Genomic DNA, 23,237 nt, shown 5'->3' with positions numbered 1-23,237 from the left:
AGTGGTTTACAATGTGGATTGTAACTTAATTTTTTTGTTGAGGTATTGGTTAGTATGTGTTTTTCACCCTCTCATGGGTTGGGAACATTTGAACAATATTTGACTGATAAAGATTCGGTGGTCCATTCAGCTTAATCTTACACAAATTTGATATCTAAAAATATAAATATTTCTCACGTCACCCAAAACCAAGTGATTCCAAAGCAGTGACAGATGCCAATCAAAAACCCAGGTCCAATTGGAAGGAGGTTCCTGTCCAACTGGAAGGAGGTTCCTGTCCAACTCATCTATGGAAACGAGACAGCCTGGGAAATTCCTGCACAATTTGCCTTTTATTTAAAAAGGTGATCTCTGGCCCAGGCAGAACCAAGTCCAGCTCTCATTTGAAGGAATGCAATGAATCGGAAATTCCACAGGCTCACTATTTAGCAGGAAAAGAATCACCTCCTGACATCTAACCTGCATCAGGCTTGAATGTAACTTACAATCATGGCCACACCATTCTCCAAACCTCCTTAACCTGTAAAACTGGAACAAACTGATAAATGAAACACAATTTATTCCATTAAACAACTCACAGTATGTAACAGGAAAATACAATATAGTAACAACTCACAGTATGTAACAGGAAAATGCAACACAGTATACAACTCACAGTATGTAACAGGAAAATGCAACATAGTGTACAACTCACAGTATGTAACAGGAAAATACAATTTAGTATACAACTCACAGTATGTAACATGAGTTTTGAAACTGCAAACAACCCATTTCCCAGTCTCCTTGGTTTAGATCAGTATTTTCCTTTTTAGAACCAATCTCAAAATAAAGACAGTAAAATATGCCTTCACCTTTAGAATGGATAAAATGCCATTTCAAAAATGTGTTTCGTCACAAAGTATCTGACCCACACAACAAAAATAAGACTTACATCCATTCATCCTTAATCTTCTCATATACAATTTTTATAGAATTGTTGAACATCTCTTAAAACCCTAACTTATTTTATCAATTTATATGCAAAACATGGCATTTGCAATCAGCCTAGCTTTACCAGCAATCATTACAGTGAATGGTTGAATCACTGGAATCCATCCAAACAGTTTTGCATTCCAAGTTTGAATCTTCCACAAAAATTATTTCCCAAAAACAGGAAGTTCTGTTAGCTCTGTGCATGCAGTCTTTCGCTCCAAATAAAAATGAATTTAAGGTAATAATGCTCAATATTCATATTCAAGACTTCACTTGAAACAGAAGAAAAAAAAAATCGACTTCATTTCGTTTCACAGTGAATTCCTCTGGGTCAGTGACTAAAATTATATTGAGTTATCCTGACTCTATGGTCAATACTTTTGGATCAGTCATTGGATTCTTCCCGAGATTCTAGTTCAAGTAAATACTCAAGCATTCTGCTTCAATAAAGTCATCATCAAGGCATGAAGGAAAATCATGGTCCCACAATCGGTCTTCAGGTCTGCTTCCCCACTTCCAGTTGCAGTCTCTAGTTTTATTACAGGTGCTTCACTGATGTCCATTTCCTTAGATTGGAACAGAAACTAATTGCTTCCAGTAGCTGATCAGTATTTGTATTAAACAATAATACTTCACTGGATTGTCTATTAATTTGCACCATTAGATCAGAGGAAAAATCTATTTTCAGAGGCCCATTAACTAACTGTTATTCTAAGCTTTGTATGTCTATTGTGTCTGAAGCAGCAACATTTCAACTCCCTGACCATTTTATTTCATCCAAATATATCAAATCTGTTGATTCATCGAACTGAATATCAGTGCAGCAAGAAGTGTGACATGTTAGATCTCAATTGCTTCATGTTCTAGTCCAAAAGATTGATGGTTCTGCATGAACGTTAATTTCCTGAACCTCAAATTCAATGCATTTCCTACTTTCCCTTCTTCACTAGGGACACCAGGGAATTTCCCAACTTCAAAGTCGATAGCAAACACTCTGGGAAATGTTGATACTTCCTGACTATCATTTGACAAATCTTCACTGGATTCAAAAGAAATATTTATAAGAGCACATTCATGAACCATTTTGTCATCTTCTCATTGTGTAAGGGCCACATCCATATCCTTACCCTTCCCTTCACTGGGCAATGTTATCATTTCCAAAACATAGTATGGAAGATCTGGGCATGATGTTATCTAACAAATTGCTAAATGATGTTCAGTGATCTATGTTCACTGTACTTCCTTGTTCTCCTGTACATTGGCTAAAATTACTATTTCCTGAGTACGTCAATCCAAATTCAAACCTGATGAAGTAGATAAATCTACTACAAGACACCAACTATGTTTTTGTAACTGTACAGACTGTTTTTATGACAGAAGGGTGACACATTCCACATTGAGTGAGGCTTCAGATTCAATACTTTTACCCCTCACTTCAACCAAAGCAGTGATTTCTTTATCATAGTTAGAGTTTTCCTCTGAATTGACCAGTTATCTATTAAACCGATCTTCAAAAACTGGGAATGGAAGTTACCGGTTTGATTATATGTTGAGGTTTCCCTACCACTTGACAGGCATGGCATGTGGTACAGAATTGCACCACATCCTCATGAAGTCTTAGCCAGGTAAAATTCCAGCTTCTTGATGCTAGTGTTTTCTGTATTCTTATGTGTGCTGTCATAGAAATTTCATGTGCTACTCACAATGTCTTCTTTTGACGTCTGGAAATCACTATCTCATGGACAACTGCCCATTCCTCCCCCGCAGATCTGTGATTATGTCTCCCTTTTGTTTTCAAAGCTCTCTTTTTAATGTGATAGTATTCTGGAACTCATTCAGCCCCAGTTTTAGTGTGAGTTGCCTGCTCAACTCCAGATGTGCTTCAAGACCTTCAATTATTGAAGACATGCCAAATATTTTGTTTGAATTATCCTTGCCTTGAAGAAAAGTTTCAACTACACAATCGTTTTTGTCCATCATATTACAATGACCTCTGGTGATTAACTTTGTTTAGACATTGTTCTGGTCATCCCAAAAGATGCAAAAATACCCAGAACTTGTTCTCATTCCATATCCTTAATTTCCCTCAGGTTTTATGTCATTATGGTGAAGATAGAACCTTCTATCTGGCCAAGTCATTAACCAAGAATAGGTCTACTCCATTAGCAAGTAATTTCTTAACTACGAGGAGGAAGTGAGGGCTGCAGATACTGGAGATCAGAGCTGAAAATGTGTTGCTGGAAAAGCGCAGCAAGTCAGGCAGCATCGAAGGAACAGGAGAATCGACGTTTCGGGCACAAGCCCTTCTTCAGGAATTTCTTAACTACTCCTACTACCACTAGTCCAGACAACACTCCGTCTGCAATTTGTACAATGGAACTGGGATGTGCTGCATCTGTAGCACATTTACTAACACTCGCCTTTCATTGAACTCTGGAGGCAAATACTTCTCCAGCTAAAGAATTTGACTAGTTTCTGTCACTAAATGGTTTAGCTAATAAAATGTTATCTTCCCTTCAACAAAAGCCCATTGTCGCATGGGCATCCCTTTCAAGTTGTAGCATTCTGAACAAAAATGGCCGTCTTCATTACATGGCAACACTTCATAGAATCATAGAATTCTTACAGTGCAGAAGCAGGCTATTTCGCCCATTGAGTCTGCAACAACCCACCAAACAGCAATCAACAATAGAAATTGCTGGAAAAGTTCATCAGGTCTGGTAGCATCTGTGGAGCGAAACCAGAGTTAATGTTTTGGGTCGAGAGACCCTCAGGACCTACCTCTGAAGACCATCCCACCCAGGCCCAACCCCCCCTACCCCTGTAACTCTGCATTTCCCATAGCTAATTCACCTAGCCTACATATCCCCAGACACAATTTAGCTTGGCCAATCTACTTGACCTGCATATCTTCGGACTGTGAGAGGAAACCCATGCAGATATAGGGAGAGTGGGCACACTCTACAGTGACAGTCAACTCATGGCTGGAATTGAACCTGGGTCTCTGGCACTGTGAGGCAGCAGAACTAACCACTGAGCCACCATGTCCCCTCCCCGCACTCCAGTCCTTTGATTTTCATCTCCATCTTAGAACTTCCCTTTGTGATCTGAGGAAGAAATCCTCATTCCCAACCTTTACCCTGACTACTTACTTTCAATTTCCCAACACCTACTCTGCTCATCTTTAAGGGAGCAACAGAAAAAAAGGGTTGTTTTTGCGGATCAGCTCATAATCATTAGCCATTATAATGTTTGTCTAGCTGTTGCAACAATTTGGTCTTCAATGTAGGTTCTTATTACAAGAGATAATATATTTTGAATATTTCCAAAACAATGATCTCTTTCAGAACTTTATATGTGGTTTCAATACTTGTATGCGTCAGTCACAATCACTTTGCTTAACCTATTTAAAGTCAAAATGAGTTTGCCCACATTGTTCCCTTAAATTTCAAAACTTTTGCCCTTATGGTGCAGAGACTGACTCAGATGCATCCATTTTGGCCTTTTCTTTTTCAGCCTCAGTTACAAGCTCCTCCGACAGTGAAGCACATGTTTCCCATGATTCACTTGTAAAGTTGCTCTGCATAGCCAATGACCATTTTTCTTTCAGCCAATTCATTTGTCATTGTTGGTTTCTCAAATGATACGCAGAAAAATCTTCCAGGTTCTTCTCTCAAATTTCAGTGGGGCTTGTATAAATGTAAAACAATTCTTTACTGGCCTTTAGATCATGACAAGGATTGTCCCCATCAGAGCTCCCTTTGGGTTCTGCAGTCTTCTTTGTCAATGCGTCATTTTAAGCTGATGTTATTTTTTCTCTCCCTCTCGTTGAAACTCGAGTTCTAACCTTCTACTTTCCATTTCCATTCTACCTCCCATTCGTGTCATTTTTTTCATTTCCCTCTCTATCTCCAGCTTATTCAATTTTTCACACATTCGAACTTCAGTGAAGAGTCACCAGTACCTCCATACTAAGGCTTCTCACTTGGGCTAGCACAGCTGAAAATGGCTTCCTGTGGTGAATTTCTGTGCATTAATTGAGTGCTCTGTTTTGCCTCAATAGGTAGCTCTCCCTGGGACACCAAAGCAAGCAACTAACTCAATATTACCTTAATTTCAGAGCAAATACAAGAGCTCCCTAAACTCAGTTCCCATTAGTTTTCTTGCCAGATTCCTTACTGGAGAGTTTAACACTTCAGCCTCCACACGCTAGCACACTAACACACAGACTTGCTAACTCCCTGTCTTTTTACCCTCTACGTTTTTTTTAAATGAACTGAATTGTTAACAATTGGAGTTATAAAATCTCATTAAAACACATGCAAACAAAACATGCTTCCTGACTGGGAAAATGATAATCTGTGCCCTACCCCTTCTTAACATAAAAATTTGAAAAATATAAACTAGACTTCAAGTTGTACATTATCCTTAACAGTAGCCAACTTCAGTACAGTTCTGGTGATCAGCTAGCGCTCTGTAGCAGAAACATCTGTTCTAGGAAACATAGTCTCCAACATCTGGATGTCTAACCCTAACCCTAACCTGTGGGTCTAGAACATCTGTCTCAGTGAGCACCCCTCCCTTATACTTGCCTGGAACATCTAGATTACAGAGTCCCTACTCCTTTGAGATTTCTAGGTAAGAGGTTCCTTTGAGCAATGAAGGTGATCTTCCCTAGCAAAGAGGATGTTAACTCAACAAATGAGACAACTCTGCCCTAAACTGGTTTTAATTTGTATCATGAGGGAATCACCTCACTCCATTGAATTGAATGTACTCCTGGTGTCTTCAGACTGTTTTTTTGTCATTTTCAGGGTCTCCCAGGTACCCCAGGTCTTCCCGGGTTTGATGGTCAACCAGGATTGAAGGTAATTTGCATTAGTTTCCAATTCTGATCATTAGATTGAATTGAGAGTGGTCACGTTGTTCTCATTTATCATAGAATCCTTACAGGGTGGAAGTGGGCCATTTGGCCCATCGAGTCCACACCAACCCTCCAAAGAGTGTCCCATCCAGAGCCAGTGCCCTAACCTATCTTGCACATTTCCCATGACACTCTGGGCAATTTAGCATGGCAAATCCACCTAACCTGCACATCTTTGGACTGTGGGAGGAAACCGGAGCACCTAGAGGAAACCCACACAGACACAGGGATATTGGGCAAACTCCACATGGATAGTCAAACAGGATGTGGGCATATTAATTCAGAAAGTCAAGGACGATGCAAATGGTTTACCCCACCCTGCCTTTGCCTTTGCCCCATCCCAATTCCTTTATTTTTATGATTTTCTCACATTTGGGACAGTTCAGCAGTGAAACCCCAGGGATGTGCACATTGTGCCAATTGCATGTCCCAAAGCGTGGCACCACAACATCTGCAGGAAGTTGAAGTTATCATCAGTCAACCACTTGTTGGTTACTTTCTCAGCTGAATAACTGAATTGAATCAGTGCTTTGTACTTTTATTTCTGAAATATCCTTTTGCTCAGCAAAAATTCCACTCTTACCCATGTCCTTCAGGCCAACTCGGCCATAATGTTGAGACTCAAGACCATTTATATCTTATTACTATTAGCTCAGAGCTCTGGAAATGTACAACCCAACCCCACCCCGAATGGTCTTCAAAATCCTATCGAGAAATTGTGCAATCCTGAACAGCAAATGAAGGAGACTGAGAGTAAACCCTCCCTCTCCCTCCTCAGTGAGTTAACCCTCACTCTCTCTCCTTACTCACCAAGAATTAATCCTCACTCTCTCTCCCTCCTCACTGACTTAACCGCACTCTCTCCGTCCTCACACAGTTAACCCTCACTCTCTCCCCCCTCACAGAGAGTTTATCTTCACTCTTTCTCCCTTCTCACTGAGTTAATCCTCACTCTCTCCATCCTCACACAGAGTTAACCCTCAATCTCTCCCTCCTCACTGAGTTAATCCTCACTCTCTCCCTCCTCACTGACTTCGCCCTTCCTCTCACTCCCTCTTCATACAGAGTTAACCCTCACTCTGTCCCTCCTCACAGCATTAACCCTCACTCTGTCCCTCCTCACAACATTAACCCTCACTCTGTCCCTCCTCACAGAGAATTAACCTGTGATGTCTCCCTCCTCTACACTCAAACCACAGCTCAACATGATTTGGAAGTTGTTCGGTTGGAGATATCGGAGCACAGAGGAGACCATTCACTTTCTCAGCCTTGCTGTTAATCTGATGCCGTCAACCTTGACCCCATTACCCGACCATTTTGTGAACAGAAGGTTTGATCGATTTAGCTGAGAGCAGTGCTGTGTCGTGGGTGATGGCTTAGTGTAAATATCTGTGTTCACCACCTGGGAGAAGATCCATCAGAGTAGATTAACTGAGTCGCACATTTCTCATTCCACTGGTTTGATTAGAGTGAAGCCAGATACATGTTGTAATGAGTGAGCGATACACTCTAATAGTCACCTTCCCCCAAGGTGTGAAGAGGAATGTTGAATGTGTTCACATCATGCTGCTGCGTCTTGTTTATAGCAGAGCTGAACAAATGGAGTGAAATGTTTTCCCTGATGTCTTGTCCTCCTTTTACAGGGTGACCGAGGTGACCCAGGCCGACCTGGCCAGTCCATCACATTTACTGGATTAATTCCCAAAGGTGAGAGAACTTTCCTCAGATACAGAAAGGAAATTAAATGTAATAGGCGTGAAATTTGTTCTCCAGAGGCAGCAGGAACTGAGTAACAGTAGATCCACTGACTGATTTATCGAGTCAGGGTAGAGTAGAGGTACTGTCAGTGGGGCTAATGTTTTAGTGAACCACACCATGGGGTCAAGTGTTCAAATCACTGCACAGCATCTGGAATTAAAACAAAAACTGATGTAAAGGCTACCCTCGTTCTGAAAACCCACGTGGTCCATTAATGACATTAAAGAAAGCAATCCACTATTCTTACCTGGTCTGGCCTACATGCTGAATAATAAAATGGTTAAGGAAGGGGGCCATTCAGCTTCTTGATACTGTTCCTCTGTTTTGGTACATGGCTGATCTTCATTTCTGTCCCTTTTACACACGTTTGTTCCATATCGATTTTTTTACGTATTAAAAATTTAATTACATATCTCAGTCATGATCCTGATAGCCTCCAGTATCCACAATCTTCGTGTGGAAGAAAGCTACAAATATCCACCACCATTTTGTATTGAAAAAAGTCATTTCTTGATCTCACTTGCAAATGTGCCCATTTCAAAAAGCTGTTTGTTCATTCAGAAAGGAAAATTTGCTTCCAATTAAATGAAATTTCTATCTCCTGGGCATAGTGTCTGGGGTGAACTCTGAGCTTTGAACCTGCCTTTTTGTAGTTGGATAAGAAGATACATTTAATATGAGATGTGGTTTGTGATCCCAGTCTTCCCAATCAAAAGGCACATTCTACTGAAAGCACATATCTCAGCCAAAACCTCCCAATCAGGTTTATTAAAGAAATAATCTCAACTGGAGCAATAATTCACTAGGTTGCAATATTTCATATAACCACTCAAAACGATCAAAATAATAATGTTCGCAGTTCTCTGCAATCCTTTAACAAAATGTTTATGAGGAAGGTAGTCCTCTCTATCCAGTGATCATGTACACAAACAGAGAACAAACTGCAAGATGTCAATCAAAAGTAGCCTTCTTAAAAGCCAATAGGACAATGTGGCTGAGGTCATTTTCTAGGCCTGGGTTCCTAGAACGATTGACAATGAGGTTCTTACATGTTACTGGCACATAGAGTTCTTGAGATGTACAGCATGGAAACAGACCCTTTGGTCCAACCTGTCCATGCTGACCAGATATCCCAACCCAATCTAGTCCCACCTGCCTGTTCCTGGCCCATATCCCTCCAAACAATTCCTATTCATAAACCCATCCAGATGCCTTTTAAATGTTGCAATTGTACTAGCCTCCACCACTTCCTCTGGCAGCATCTGGGGGTTCATGAGAAGTAAGATGATATAAATATTGGAAATTCTGTCAAAGAGGGAAATCAATCTGTTGATCCAATGGAGTTACAGTGACCTAGATGGAAGCAGCATCGATGAGACAGTTTACCTAATTTCCAATGTCAAGACAGTGAGATTTGAGTTGGGGGAAGGGAGGTATCAAGTCAAAGGTTTGCCTCACGTCAATCCCTGCCTGTGGGCTGAAGGGGAGATTCTTTTCCATTTGCTTTCTTTATAACCTGCATCTTTTCTCCCTTGTCTCAAGGTCCAAAAGGTTGGTCAGGTCTAGAAGGAGAGCGTGGCCCCAAAGGGGAGGAAGGCTTCTATGGCCGTGAGGGCCCCCCCGGTCTCCCTGGTGAAACAGCACCATTCCCAGGTACATTCACAGATGGTTGTTAACGTTCCCAAATGTGCGTACGTCAGAAAGAAAGGTCTCCATTAATTGGATCAACATTTCCAGTCAAATATGATTCCTTCTCAGAACTGAAGGGATGTGGAAATATGATGGGGTGTATACCATCAAAAGCTGGGAGAGGGAGGAAGAATGAAAGGGAAGGCAAGAGAAAGGTTAAAGGACAGGAGAGGTTTAGTGAGGAAAACATCATGGAGCAAGAGGTAAGGGAGATAGGAACGGCTATACTAAAGAAACAAAGCATTGTTCAAGAGTGGGTGTGAATTGCAGAATAATCGTCAACTCTGTCCAAAAGCAAATGTCTGAAAAACACGACTCAGGTATTTTTAAAAACCAAAATCCAAATGGGGCCAGAGTGCATGGTGTGAAGTGGTTGAACTTAATGCTGAGTCCAGAAAGCTGTTAAATGTCTGGCTGCAAGATGGGATTTTATTCCTCAAGCTTACATTGAACTTCACTCTGACTGCATTTCCCTCCATCTCTCACCGACATAGGTGGGATGTACACTGTTCTTCCAATGTGTGACCCAAAAGTTTTCATGTTGATTCAAAAATAAATATTTGACTAAGTATATTAAAAATAGAGTGAAAAATCCTAATAGGATTTTTGAAGTTTAGAGAAGGCATGATTTTAGGGTAACAATTTATGAATAGTCACTTTTTGCACACTCCGATCCATGCACACTCACACCATCACAAGCACTCAGATATAGACAGGGGTCAGTGTGGTTGGGAGGAAGTTAACATCATTCACTAGGTAAGGTCAGAATGAGGCGTAAACCGAAATCAAGAACGAGAAACAAATGGGCAAAAAGGAGCGAAATATTAATGTTCTCCTGTTGGTCATTCTCAGGTAACCCAGGACCACCAGGTTTACCAGGTCACTCAGGAGCCAAAGGGGAGAAAGGTGATCAGGGTTTGCCGGCTCTCCAGCCTGGATTCCCAGGATTTCCAGGGAAATCAGGCCCACCTGGTCCACCTGGACCTCCTGGACTGATAGGTTCCACAGGTCAGTTCCTATTCCCTACTACCACAAAGGTGAGTGTTTCAAAATAGGAATTAAAACCTTCACATTGTCAATGACAAACTGCTCTCTGGTTTCACCCGAATAGAGTTCATTGGAGATCCAGGAGAGAAAGGTCAGAGAGGGTATCCTGGTCCAAGAGGAAGACCAGGAGACAAAGGTAAGGAACCCCGTGTTAAATATAGTGGGACCATGTGAAACACGGAGACAACAGAATCACAGGGTCAGGAGGAACACGGGAGGAGAGGGGGAATGGGGGGAGGGGGAACATGGGAAGAGGGGGAAACAAGGGGAGGGGGGAACACGGGGAGAGGGGGAACAAGGGGAGGGGGGAACACGGGGAAGGGGGAACACGGGGAGAGGGGGAACTCAGAGGGAACATGGGGAGAGGGGAACACGGAGAGAGAAGGAACACGGAGGAGGGAAGAGGTGGAACATGGAGAAAACATGAGGTCAGGTTAAACACTGGGTGAATTAAATTAGCTTTATTGTCATCAGAGGAGGTTATTCAGCTATTTGTGCCTGTGATCATTCTTTTGAAGAGGTGAACAATTTGTCTCACTTCCCGCTCTTTCTCTATAGTCCTGTATATAGCCTCTATTCCATTTCACATCCACCTCCCGTTGAAAATTACTATTGAAACTATTTCCATCATCCTATCAGACCGTGCATTCCAGACCACAATGACTCACTATGGAAAGGAGCCACTCCTGTGTCTCCCCTTCTGATTGTTTCACTAATTATCTCACCGTGCCCCCTTGCCAGTGGGAACACTCCTCCTTAATTTTCAACATTTCTACTGTCTGAACCCTCTCCAGGACCAAAAGTGAGGTGTCCAGAATTCTGCCAAGTTCCCGAGCTGATTTCATGGACAATATTTGTTCTAACTATGAAGAGTCTTCTGTTCCTTCTTAATAAAGACATGATCCCTTTAATATCAAATTTCATGGAAAATATCTCCCATAACTCGCTGATTATTGTATTATAATATGACTGATCAGATTCTTGCCTCTAGCTGTCTATTGAAAAGGTTTTTGTGCAGAAAATATTTATATTCATATTCCCATTGTAGATGGCCTCTTGATTGCTTATGCCCCTGAGGGCTGTGAAGACTATGTCTTTTTATTTTTCTGTATTTTTGATTTTTAACTGAATTGGGAAAAGAGCTATTTGACAAACCAAAGGTTCCTGAAGAATTACTGTAGTTTTTGAAAACAAGTAAAACCTGACCCTCTTTGTAAGTATTGTTTACAGAGCTGCCAGTTCAGGCAGCAGGAAATGGTTTGCATATGAGCTGGAGCCAAGGGCTGTGTACAATGGACATTCAGCCAGCAACGTGTAGCTGATTGGTTTGTGGACTACCAACTAGGCGTTGATGGCCACGGCCTTCTGCCGACCACAGCCTTCTGCCTACCACAACTATGTGATTGGTTCCCGAAAGCTGAACAGTCTGGGCTGTGGATGAGGGATGAGCCATCAGGTCTTCACAAGCTCAGAAGCTGATTTACAGCATGTAATCCCAATGAGGCATAACAGGACAGGAATTGTGAGGATCAGATACTGCGTCAGGACCACCCTAAACACCAAGTTTAGGTCTATAGATCAGCCTGAATACTGTGTCCGACTTATGCCCAAATCTCACCGTCATTAGACCATTGGCAGCAGAGACTAGGATATGAGGGAATAGCCTTAAAGTAAAGGGAAGACTCTATACAATGGAGATAAGGAGAAACTTCTTCAGCCAGAGAGTAGTGAATCTATGGAATTCGTTGCTACAGAAGGCTGTGGTAGTCAGGTCATTGAGTATATTTAAGACTGAGATAGCTCGGTTCTTGATTGTCCAGTGGATCAAGGGAGAAAGCGGGAGAATGGGGTTAAGTGACTTATCATAGTCTAGATAGAGTGGTGCTGGAAAAGCACATCAGGTCAGGCACCATCCAAGGAGCAGGCAAATCGATGTTTCAGGCTAAAACCCTTCATCAGGAAAGGCTTTTGCCCGAAACATTGATTTTCCTGCTCCTCAGATGCTGCCTGACCTGCTATGCTTTTCCAGAACCACTTTAATCTAGATTCTAATCTCCGGCATGTGCAGTCCTCACTTTCGCCTTGAGAGACTTATCAGCCATGATTGAATGGTGGAGCAAACTCGATGATCCGAATGGCCTAATTTCTGCTCCTATGTCTTATGGTCTTATGGTCTAATAAATATCAGGCTGGTAGGAGGTCAAATCTGAGAGACCCTAGGAGACACATGCAATCATTTAAGAATTTTTAAAAATTCTCTTCACATTTCTTTAGTAGCCTGCAATAGCCCTTTAGCTATGACAGTTCACAATGAAACAATGTGAGCTGAGCTTATGACAAACACTCAGTTCCCTGACACTTCCCAATTTGCATTGACAGATATCAAGATTGACAGATTCGCGTGAGCGAATGTTGCTCATTTTCAACTTGTATTTATAATGTAGCTTTATCCACAAGGATATTTCCAAAGGTGGTTTCAGTCATTGTAATCAATGTTTTAACACCAAACTACCCACAGAGATATCAGGTCAGGTGACCAAACCTTTTCAAGAAATAGGTTTTGAGGATGGATTGAGAGCTGGAGATTTTGCGGGAGGCAATTCCCCGAGTATAGGGCCCAGGCAGCAGAAGGCATAGCCAGAAGGCTCAAGACATTCATGAAAGGATGCTCAATAGACCAGGATTAGTGAACTTTTCTGAGGACTGTGAGAACGAAGGAGTTTACAGATGTTAGTAGTGTAAGATAATGGAGGAACATCTAAACAAACAGCCGATAGGGACGCAATACACTTGAAGGGGACATTGCTGCTGAGGTCCCTGTGTAGCTCAGAAAGATTGCATTCTAGTGAGGACTGTGTTGCTGGTGCGGACTGTATTGTTGGAGAGGGCTGTGTTGTTGGAGAGGGCTGTGTTGTTGGAGAGGGCTGTGTTGTTGGTGAGGACTGTGTTGTGGGTGAAGACTGTGTTGCGGGTGAAGACTGTGTTGTTGGTGAGGACTGTGTTGTTGGTGAGGACTGTGTTGTTGGAGAGGACTGTGTTGTTGGTGAGGACTGTGTTGTTGGAGAGGACTGTGTTGTTGGAGAGGACTGTGTTGTTGGAGAGGGCTGTGTTGTTGGTGAGGACTGTGTTGCAGTGAGGATTGTGTTGCAGGTGAGGACTGTGTTGCTGGTGAGGGCTGTGTTGAGGGTGAGGACTGTGTTGTTGGAGAGGACTGTGTTCCAGGTGAGGACTGTGTTGCGGGTGGGGGCTGTGTTGTTGGTGAGGGCTGTGTTGAGGGTGAGGGCTGTGTTGTGGTTAAGGACTCTGTTGCGGGTGGGGACTGTGTTGTTGGTAAGGGCTGTTTTGCTAGTGAGGGCTGTGTTGAGGGTGAGGGCTGTGTTGCTGGTGAGGACTGTGTTGCGGGTGGGGACTGTGTTGTTGGTGAGCACTGTGTTGCTGGTGAGGACTGTGTTGCTGGTGAGGACTGTGTTGTTGGTGAGCACTGTGTTGCTGGTGAGGACTGTGTTGCTGGTGGGTGGCACGATGGCACAGTGGATGGCACGGTGGCACAGTGGTTAGCACTGCTGCCTCACAGCGCCAGAGACCCGGGTTCAATTCCCGACTCAGGCGACTGACTGTGTGGAGTTTGCACATTCTCCCCGTGTCTGCGTGGGTTTCCTCCGGGTGCTCCGGTTTCCTCCCACAATCCAAAAATGTGTGAGTCAGGTGAATTGGCCGTGCTAAATTGCCCGTAGTGTCAGGTTAAAGGGGTAAATGTAGGGGTATGGGTGGGTTGCGCTTCGGCGGGTCGGTGTGGACTTGTTGGGCCGAAGGGCCTGTTTCCACACTGTAAGTAATCTAATCTAAATCTAAGGACTGTGTTGCTGGTGAGGACTGTGTTGTTGGTGAGGACTGTGTTGCTGGTGAGGACTGTGTTGCGGGTGAGGACTGTGTTTTGGGTGAGGACTGTGTTGTGGATGAAGCCTGTGTTGTGGGTGAGGACTGTGGTGTGTGTGAGGACTGTGGTGTGGGTGAGGACTGTGGTGTATGTGAGGACTGTGTCGCGGGTGAAGAATGTGTCGCGGGTGAGGACTGTGTTGCTGGTGAGGACTGTGTTGCTGGTGAGCACTGTGTTACGGGTGAGGACTGTGGTGTGTGTGAGGATTGTGGTGTGTGTGAGGACTGTCTTGCGAGTATGGGCTGTGTTGCGGGTGAGGACTGCGGTCTGGGTGAGGACTGTGTCGCGGGTGAGGACTGTGTCACGGGTAAGGATTGTGTCGCGGATGAGGGCTGTGTTGCAGGTGAGGGTAGTGTTGCGGGTGAGGACTGTGTTGCTCATGAGGACTGTGTTGCGGGTGAGGACTGTGTTGCGGCTGAGGGCTGTGTTGCTGGTGAGGACTGTGTTGCGGGTGAGGACTGTGTTGCGGTTGAGGGCTGTGTTGGAGTTGACAGTGCTGCGGGTGAGGACTGTGTTGCTGGTGAGGATTGTGTTGTTGGTGAGGCCAGTGTAGTTGGTGAGGCCAGTGTTGTTGGTGAGGACAGTGTTGTTGGTGAGGACTGTGTTGCTGGTGAGGACTGTGTTGTTGATGAGGACAGTGTTGCTGTTGAGGACTGTGTTGTGGTTGAGGACTGTGTTGTGGGTGAAGCCTGTGTTGTGGGTGAGGACTGTGGTCTGTGTGAGGACTATGGTGTGTGGGAGGACTGTGGTGTGTGTGAGGACTGTGTCGCGGGTGAAGAATGTGTTGCTAGTGAGGACTGTGTTGTGGTTGAGGACTGTGTTGTGGTTGAGGACTGTGTTGTGGGTGAAGCCTGTGTTGTGGGTGAGGACTGTGGTGTGTGTGAGGACTGTGGTGTGTGGGAGGACTGTGGTGTGTGTGAGGACTGTGTCGCGGGTGAGGAATGTGTCGTGGGTGAGGACTGTGTTGCTGGTGAGGACTTTGTTACTGGTGAGCACTGTGTTATGGGCGAGGACTGTGGTGTGTGCGTGAGAACTGTGTTGTGTGTGAGGACTGTGTTGCGAGTATGGGCTGTGTTGCGGGTGAGGACTGCGGTCTGGGTGAGGACTGTGTTGCAGGTGAGGACCGTGTCACGGGTAAGGATTGTATCGCGGATGAGGGCTGTGTGACAGGTGAGGGTAGTGTTGCGGGTGAGGACTGTGTTGCTCGTGAGGACTGTGTTGCGGGTGAGAACTGTGTTGCGGGTGAAGGCTGTGTTGCTGGTGAGGACTGTGTTGCGGGTGAGGACTGTGTTGTGGTTGAGGACTATGTTGTTGGTGTTGACAGTGCTGCGGGTGAGGACTGTGTTGCTGGTGAGGTCAGTGTTGTTGGTGAGGACTGTGTTGCTGGTGAGGACTGTGTTGCTGGTGAGGACTGTGCTGTTGGTGAGGACAGTGTTGCTGGTGAGGACTGTGTTGTGGTTGAGAACTGTGTTGTGGGTGAAGCCTGCGTTGTGGGTGAGGACTGTGGTCTGTGTGAGGACTATGGTGTGTGGGAGGACTGTGGTGTGTGTGAGGACTGTGTCGCGGGTGAAGAATGTGTTGCTGGTGAGGACTGTGTTGTGGTTGAGGACTGTGTTGTGGGTGAAGCCTGTGTTGTGGGTGAGGACTGAGGTGTGTGTGAGGACTGTGGTGTATGGGAGGACTGTGGTGTGTGGGAGGACTGTGGTGTGTGTGAGGACTGTGTCGCGGGTGAGGACTGTGTCACGGGTGAGGACTGTGTTGTGGGTGAAGCCTGTGTTGTGGGTGAGGACTGTGGTCTGTGTGAAGACTATGGTGTGTGGGAGGACTGTGGTGTGTGTGAGGACTGTGTCGCGGGTGAAGAATGTGTTGCTGGTGAGGACTGTGTTGTGGTTGAGGACTGTGTTGTGGTTGAGGACTGTGTTGTGGGTGAGGCCTGTGTTGTGTGTGAGGACTGTGGTGTGTGTGAGGACTGTGGTGTGTGGGAGGACTGTGGTGTGTGTGAGGACTGTGTCGCGGGTGAGGACTGTGTTGCTGGTGAGGACTATGTTGCTGGTGAGGACTGTTTTGCTGGTGAGGACTGTGTTGTGGGTGAGGACTGTGTTGCGGGTGAGGACTGTGTTGCGGGTGAGGACTGTGTTGCTGGTGAGGACTGTGTTGCTGGTGAGGACTGTGTTGTTGGAGAGGACTGTGTTGTTGGAGAGGACTGTGTTGTTGGAGAGGACTGTGTTGTTGGAGAGGACTGTGTTGCTGGTGAGGACTGTGTTGTTGGTGAGGACTATGTTGTTGGTGAGGACTGTGTTGTGGGTGAGGACTGTGTACCTCATGAGGACTGTGTTGTTGGTGAGGACTGTGTTGCGTGTGAGGGCTGAGTTGCGGGTGAGGGCTGTGTTGCGGGTGAGGGCTGTGTTGCCGGTGAGGACTGTGTTGCGGGTGAGGACTGTGTTGCTGGTGAGGACTGTGTTGTTGGAGAGGACTGTGTTGTTGGAGAGGACTGTGTTGCTGGTGAGGACTGTGTTGTTGGTGAGGACTATGTTGTTGGTGAGGACTGTGTTGTGGGTGAGGACTGTGTTGCTCATGAGGACTGTGTTGTTGGTGAGGACTGTGTTGCGTGTGAGGGCTGTGTTGCGGGTGAGGGCTGTGTTGCGGGTGAGGGCTGTGTTGCGGGTGAGGGCTGTGTTGTAGGTGAGGGCTGTATTGCTGGTGAGGGCTGTGTTGTGTGTGAGGGCTGTGTTGTGGGTGAGGACTGTGTTGCGGGTGGGGGCTGTGTTGTTGGTGAGGGCTGTGTTGAGGGTGAGGGCTTTGTTGTGGGTAAGGACTCTGTTGCGGGTGGGGACTGTGTTGTTGGTGAGGGCTGTTTTGCTAGTGAGGGCTGTGTTGAGGGTGAGGGCTGTGTTGTGGGTGAGGACTGTGTTGCGGGTGGGGACTGTGTTGTTGGTGAGCACTGTGTTGCTGGTGAGGACTGTGTTGTTGGTGAGCACTGTGTTGCTGGTGAGGACTGTGTTACGGGTGAGGACTGTGGTGTGTGTGAGGACTGTGGTGTGTGTGAGGACTGTGTTGCGCGTATGGGCTGTGTTGCGGGTGAGGACTGCGGTATGGGTGAGGACTGTGTTGCGGGTGAGGACTGTGTCATGGGTAAGGATTGTGTCGCGGATGAGGGCTGTGTTGCAGGTGAGGGTAGTGTTGCGGGTGAGGACTGTGTTGCTCGTGAGGACTGTGTTGCGGGTGAGGACTGTGTTGCGGGTGAGGGCTGTGTTGCTGGTGAGGACTGTGTTGCGGGTGAGGACTGTGTTGCGGTTGAGGGCTGTGTTGTTGGAGTTGACAGTGCTGCGGGTGAGGACTGTGTTGCTGGTGAGGATTGTGTTGTTGGTGAGGCCAGTGTTGTCGGTGAGGACAGTGTTGTTGGTGAGGACTGTGTTGCTGGTGAGGACTGTGTTGTTGATGAGGACAGTGTTGCTGTTGAGGACTGTGTTGTGGTTGAGGACTGTGTTGTGGGTGAAGCCTGTGTTGTGGGTGAGGACTGTGGTCTGTGTGAGGACTATGGCGTGTGGGAGGTCTGTGGTGTGTGTGAGGACTGTGTCGCGGGTGAAGAATGTGTTGCTGGTGAGGACTGTGTTGTGGTTGAGGACTGTGTTGCGGTTGAGGGCTGTGTTGTTGGAGTTGACAGTGCTGCGGGTGAGGACTGTGTTGCTGGTGAGGATTGTGTTGTTGGTGAGGCCAGTGTTGTCGGTGAGGACTGTGTTGTTGATGAGGACAGTGTTGCTGTTGAGGACTGTGTTGTGGTTGAGGACTGTGTTGTGGGTGAAGCCTGTGTTGTGGGTGAGGACTGTGGTGTGGGTGAGGACTGTGGTGTGTGGGAGGACTGTGGTGTGTGTGAGGACTGTGTCGCGGGTGAGGACTGTGTCACGGGTGAAGACTGTGTTGTGGGTGAGGACTGTGTTGTGGGTGAGGACTGTGTTGCTGGTGAGCACTGTGTTATGGGTGAGGACTATGGTGTGTGCGTGAGGACTGTGGTGTGTGTGAGGACTGTGTTGCGAGTATGGGCTGTGTTGCGGGTGAGGACTGCGGTCTGGGTGAGGACTGTGTCGCGGGTGAGGACTGTGTCACGGGTAAGGATTGTATTGCGGATGAGGGCTGTGTGGCAGGTGAGGGTAGTGTTGCGGGTGAGGACTGTGTACTCGTGAGGACTATGTTGCGGGTGAGAACTGTGTTGCGGGTGAGGGCTGTGTTGCTGGTGAGGACTGTGTTGCGGGTGAGGATTGTGTTGTGGTTGAGGACTGTGTTGTTGGTGTTGACAGTGCTGCGGGTGAGGACTGTGTTGCTGGTGAGGCCAGTGTTGTTGGTGAGGACTGTGTTGTTAGTGAGGACTGTGTTGCTGGTGAGGACTGTGTTGTTGGTGAGGACAGTGTTACTGGTGAGGACTGTGTTGTGGTTGAGGACTGTGTTGTGGTTGAGGACTGTGTTGTGGGTGAAGCCTGTGTTGTGGGTGAGGACTGTGGTCTGTGTGAGGACTATGGTGTGTGGGAGGACTGTGGTGTGTGTGAGGACTGTGTCGCGGGTGAAGAATGTGTTGCTGGTGAGGACTGTGTTGTGGTTGAGGACTATGTTGTGGTTGAGGACTGTGTTGTGGGTGAAGCCTGTGTTGTGGGTGAGGACTGAGGTGTGTGTGAGGACTGTGGTGTGTGGGAGGACTGTGGTGTGTGTGAGGACTGTGTCGCGGGTGAGGTCTGCGTCACGGGTGAAGACTGTGTTGTGGGTGAAGCCTAAGTTGTGGGTGAGGACTGTGGTCTGTGTGAAGACTATGGTGTGTGGGAGGACTGTGGTGTGTGTGAGGACTGTGTCACGGGTGAAGAATGTGTTGCTGGTGAGGACTGTGTTGTGGTTGAGGACTGTGTTGTGGTTGAGGACTGTGTTGTGGGTGAGGCCTGTGTTGTGGGTGAGGACTGTGGTGTGTGTGAGGACTGTGGTGTGTGTGAGGACTGTGGTGTGTTGGAGGACTGTGGTGTGTGTGAGGACTGTGTCGTGGGTGAGGACTGTGTTGCTGGTGAGGACTGTGTTGCTGGTGAGGACTGTGTTGCGGGTGATCACTGTGTTGCGGATGAGGACTGTGTTGCTGGTGAGGACTGTGTTGTTGGTGAGGACTATGTTGCTGGTGAGGACTGTTTTGCTGGTGAGGACTGTGTTGTGGGTGAGGACTGTGTTGCGGGTAAGGACTGTGTTGCGGGTGAGGACTGTGTTGCTGGTGAGGACTGTGTTGTTGGAGAGGACTGTGTTGTCGGAGAGGACTGTGTTGCTGGTGAGGACTGTTGTTGGTGAGGACTATGTTGTTGGTGCGGACTGTGTTGTGGGTGAGGACTGTGTTGCACATGAGGACTGTGTTGTTGGTGAGGACTGTGTTGCGTGTGAGGGCTGAGTTGCGGGTGAGGGCTGTGTTGCGGGTGAGGGCTGTGTTGTAGGTGAGGGCTGTATTGCTGGTGAGGGCTGTGTTGTGGGTGAGGACTGTGTTGCGGGTGGGGGCTGTGTTGTTGGTGAGGGCTGTGTTGAGGGTGAGGGCTGTGTTGTGGGTAAGGACTGTGTTGCGGGTGGGGACTGTGTTGTTGGTGAGGGCTGTTTTGCTAGTGAAGGCTGTGTTGAGGGTGAGGGCTGTGTTGTGGGTGAGGGCTGTGTTGTGGGTGAGGGCTGTGTTGTGGGTGAGGACTGTGTTGCGGGTGGGGACTGTGTTGTTGGTGAGCACTGTGTTGCTGGTGAGGACTGTGTTGTTGGTGAGGACTATGTTGTTGGTGAGGACTGTTGTTTGTGACGACTGTGTTGCTGGTGAAGACTGTTGTTGGTGAGGACTGTGTTGCTGGTGAAGACTGTTGTTGGTGAGGACTGTGTTGTTGGTGAGGACTGTGTTGCTGGTGAGGACTATGTTGTTGGTGAGGACTATGTTGTTGGTGAAGACTGTGTTGCTGGTGAAGACTGTTGTTGGTGAGAGCTATGTTGTTGGTGAAGACTGTGTTGCTGGTGAGGATTGTGTTGTTGGTGAGGCCAGTGTTGTTGGTGAGGACAGTGTTGTTGGTGAGGACTGTGTTGCTGGTGAGGACTGTGTTGTTGATGAGGACAGTGTTGCTGTTGAGGACTGTGTTGTGGTTGAGGACTGTGTTGTGGGTGAAGCCTGTGTTGTGGGTGAGGACTGTGGTCTGTGTGAGGACTATGGCGTGTGGGAGGTCTGTGGTGTGTGTGAGGACTGTGTCGCGGGTGAAGAATGTGTTGCTGGTGAGGACTGTGTTGTGGTTGAGGACTGTGTTGCGGTTGAGGGCTGTGTTGTTGGAGTTGACAGTGCTGCGGGTGAGGACTGTGTTGCTGGTGAGGATTGTGTTGTTGGTGAGGCCAGTGTTGTCGGTGAGGACTGTGTTGTTGATGAGGACAGTGTTGCTGTTGAGGACTGTGTTGTGGTTGAGGACTGTGTTGTGGGTGAAGCCTGTGTTGTGGGTGAGGACTGTGGTGTGGGTGAGGACTGTGGTGTGTGGGAGGACTGTGGTGTGTGTGAGGACTGTGTCGCGGGTGAGGACTGTGTCACGGGTGAAGACTGTGTTGTGGGTGAGGACTGTGTTGCGGGTGAGGACTGTGTTATGGGTGAGGACTATGGTGTGTGCGTGAGGACTGTGGTGTGTGTGAGGACTGTGTTGCGAGTATGGGCTGTGTTGCGGGTGAGGACTGCGGTCTGGGTGAGGACTGTGTCGCGGGTGAGGACTGTGTCACGGGTAAGGATTGTATTGCGGATGAGGGCTGTGTGGCAGGTGAGGGTAGTGTTGCGGGTGAGGACTGTGTACTCGTGAGGACTATGTTGCGGGTGAGAACTGTGTTGCGGGTGAGGGCTGTGTTGCTGGTGAGGACTGTGTTGCGGGTGAGGATTGTGTTGTGGTTGAGGACTGTGTTGTTGGTGTTGACAGTGCTGCGGGTGAGGACTGTGTTGCTGGTGAGGCCAGTGTTGTTGGTGAGGACTGTGTTGTTAGTGAGGACTGTGTTGCTGGTGAGGACTGTGTTGTTGGTGAGGACAGTGTTACTGGTGAGGACTGTGTTGTGGTTGAGGACTGTGTTGTGGTTGAGGACTGTGTTGTGGGTGAAGCCTGTGTTGTGGGTGAGGACTGTGGTCTGTGTGAGGACTATGGTGTGTGGGAGGACTGTGGTGTGTGTGAGGACTGTGTCGCGGGTGAAGAATGTGTTGCTGGTGAGGACTGTGTTGTGGTTGAGGACTATGTTGTGGTTGAGGACTGTGTTGTGGGTGAAGCCTGTGTTGTGGGTGAGGACTGAGGTGTGTGTGAGGACTGTGGTGTGTGGGAGGACTGTGGTGTGTGTGAGGACTGTGTCGCGGGTGAGGTCTGCGTCACGGGTGAAGACTGTGTTGTGGGTGAAGCCTAAGTTGTGGGTGAGGACTGTGGTCTGTGTGAAGACTATGGTGTGTGGGAGGACTGTGGTGTGTGTGAGGACTGTGTCACGGGTGAAGAATGTGTTGCTGGTGAGGACTGTGTTGTGGTTGAGGACTGTGTTGTGGTTGAGGACTGTGTTGTGGGTGAGGCCTGTGTTGTGGGTGAGGACTGTGGTGTGTGTGAGGACTGTGGTGTGTGTGAGGACTGTGGTGTGTTGGAGGACTGTGGTGTGTGTGAGGACTGTGTCGTGGGTGAGGACTCTGTTGCTGGTGAGGACTGTGTTGCTGGTGAGGACTGTGTTGCGGGTGATCACTGTGTTGCGGATGAGGACTGTGTTGCTGGTGAGGACTGTGTTGTTGGTGAGGACTATGTTGCTGGTGAGGACTGTTTTGCTGGTGAGGACTGTGTTGTGGGTGAGGACTGTGTTGCGGGTAAGGACTGTGTTGCGGGTGAGGACTGTGTTGCTGGTGAGGACTGTGTTGTTGGAGAGGACTGTGTTGTCGGAGAGGACTGTGTTGCTGGTGAGGACTGTTGTTGGTGAGGACTATGTTGTTGGTGCGGACTGTGTTGTGGGTGAGGACTGTGTTGCACATGAGGACTGTGTTGTTGGTGAGGACTGTGTTGCGTGTGAGGGCTGAGTTGCGGGTGAGGGCTGTGTTGCGGGTGAGGGCTGTGTTGTAGGTGAGGGCTGTATTGCTGGTGAGGGCTGTGTTGTGGGTGAGGACTGTGTTGCGGGTGGGGGCTGTGTTGTTGGTGAGGGCTGTGTTGAGGGTGAGGGCTGTGTTGTGGGTAAGGACTGTGTTGCGGGTGGGGACTGTGTTGTTGGTGAGGGCTGTTTTGCTAGTGAAGGCTGTGTTGAGGGTGAGGGCTGTGTTGTGGGTGAGGGCTGTGTTGTGGGTGAGGACTGTGTTGCGGGTGGGGACTGTGTTGTTGGTGAGCACTGTGTTGCTGGTGAGGACTGTGCTGTTGGTGAGGACTATGTTGTTGGTGAAGACTGTGTTGCTGGTGAGGACTGTGTTGTTGGTGAGGACTGTGTTGCGGGTGAGCACTGTGTTGCTGGTGAGGACTGTGTTGTTGGTGAGGACTATGTTGTTGGTGAGGACTGTTGTTTGTGACGACTGTGTTGCTGGTGAAGACTGTTGTTGGTGAGGACTGTGTTGCTGGTGAAGACTGTTGTTGGTGAGGACTGTGTTGTTGGTGAGGACTGTGTTGCTGGTGAGGACTATGTTGTTGGTGAGGACTATGTTGTTGGTGAAGACTGTGTTGCTGGTGAAGACTTGTTGGTGAGAGCTATGTTGTTGGTGAAGACTGTGTTGCTGGTGAGGACTATGTTGTTGGTGAGGACTGTTGTTGGTGAAGACTGTTGTTGGTGAGGACTATGTTGTTGGTGAAGACTGTGTTGTTGGTGAAGACTGTTGTTGGTGAGGACTGTGTTGCTGGTGAAGACTGTTGTTGGTGAGAACTGTGTTGCTGGTGAAGACTGTTGTTGGTGAGGACTGTG

At 47.4% G+C, this 23,237-nt stretch overlaps 1 protein-coding gene across 1 annotated transcript in view; it reads left to right on the top strand.

Moving 5' to 3' along the window:
- LOC122550471 (uncharacterized) overlaps positions 1-23,237 on the top strand; it is a 256,060-nt gene that overhangs the window by 139,642 nt on the left and 93,181 nt on the right. Inside the window, exons 17-21 of the mRNA XM_087987905.1 lie at positions 5,787-5,840; positions 7,540-7,603; positions 9,197-9,307; positions 10,196-10,351; positions 10,455-10,526. Of these exons, the coding sequence (XP_087844031.1) occupies positions 5,787-5,840; positions 7,540-7,603; positions 9,197-9,307; positions 10,196-10,351; positions 10,455-10,526 (457 nt within the window). The remainder of the gene's footprint in view (positions 1-5,786; positions 5,841-7,539; positions 7,604-9,196; positions 9,308-10,195; positions 10,352-10,454; positions 10,527-23,237) is intronic.

The sequence above is a fragment of the Chiloscyllium plagiosum genome, unplaced genomic scaffold, assembly GCF_037043375.1.
Source record: "Chiloscyllium plagiosum isolate Xiang-an unplaced genomic scaffold, Cpla_swu_hap1 HiC_scaffold_6, whole genome shotgun sequence".
NCBI classification, from domain to species: Eukaryota; Metazoa; Chordata; class Chondrichthyes; order Orectolobiformes; family Hemiscylliidae; genus Chiloscyllium; species Chiloscyllium plagiosum.
This window is presented reverse-complemented; position numbering and strand designations above follow the sequence as displayed.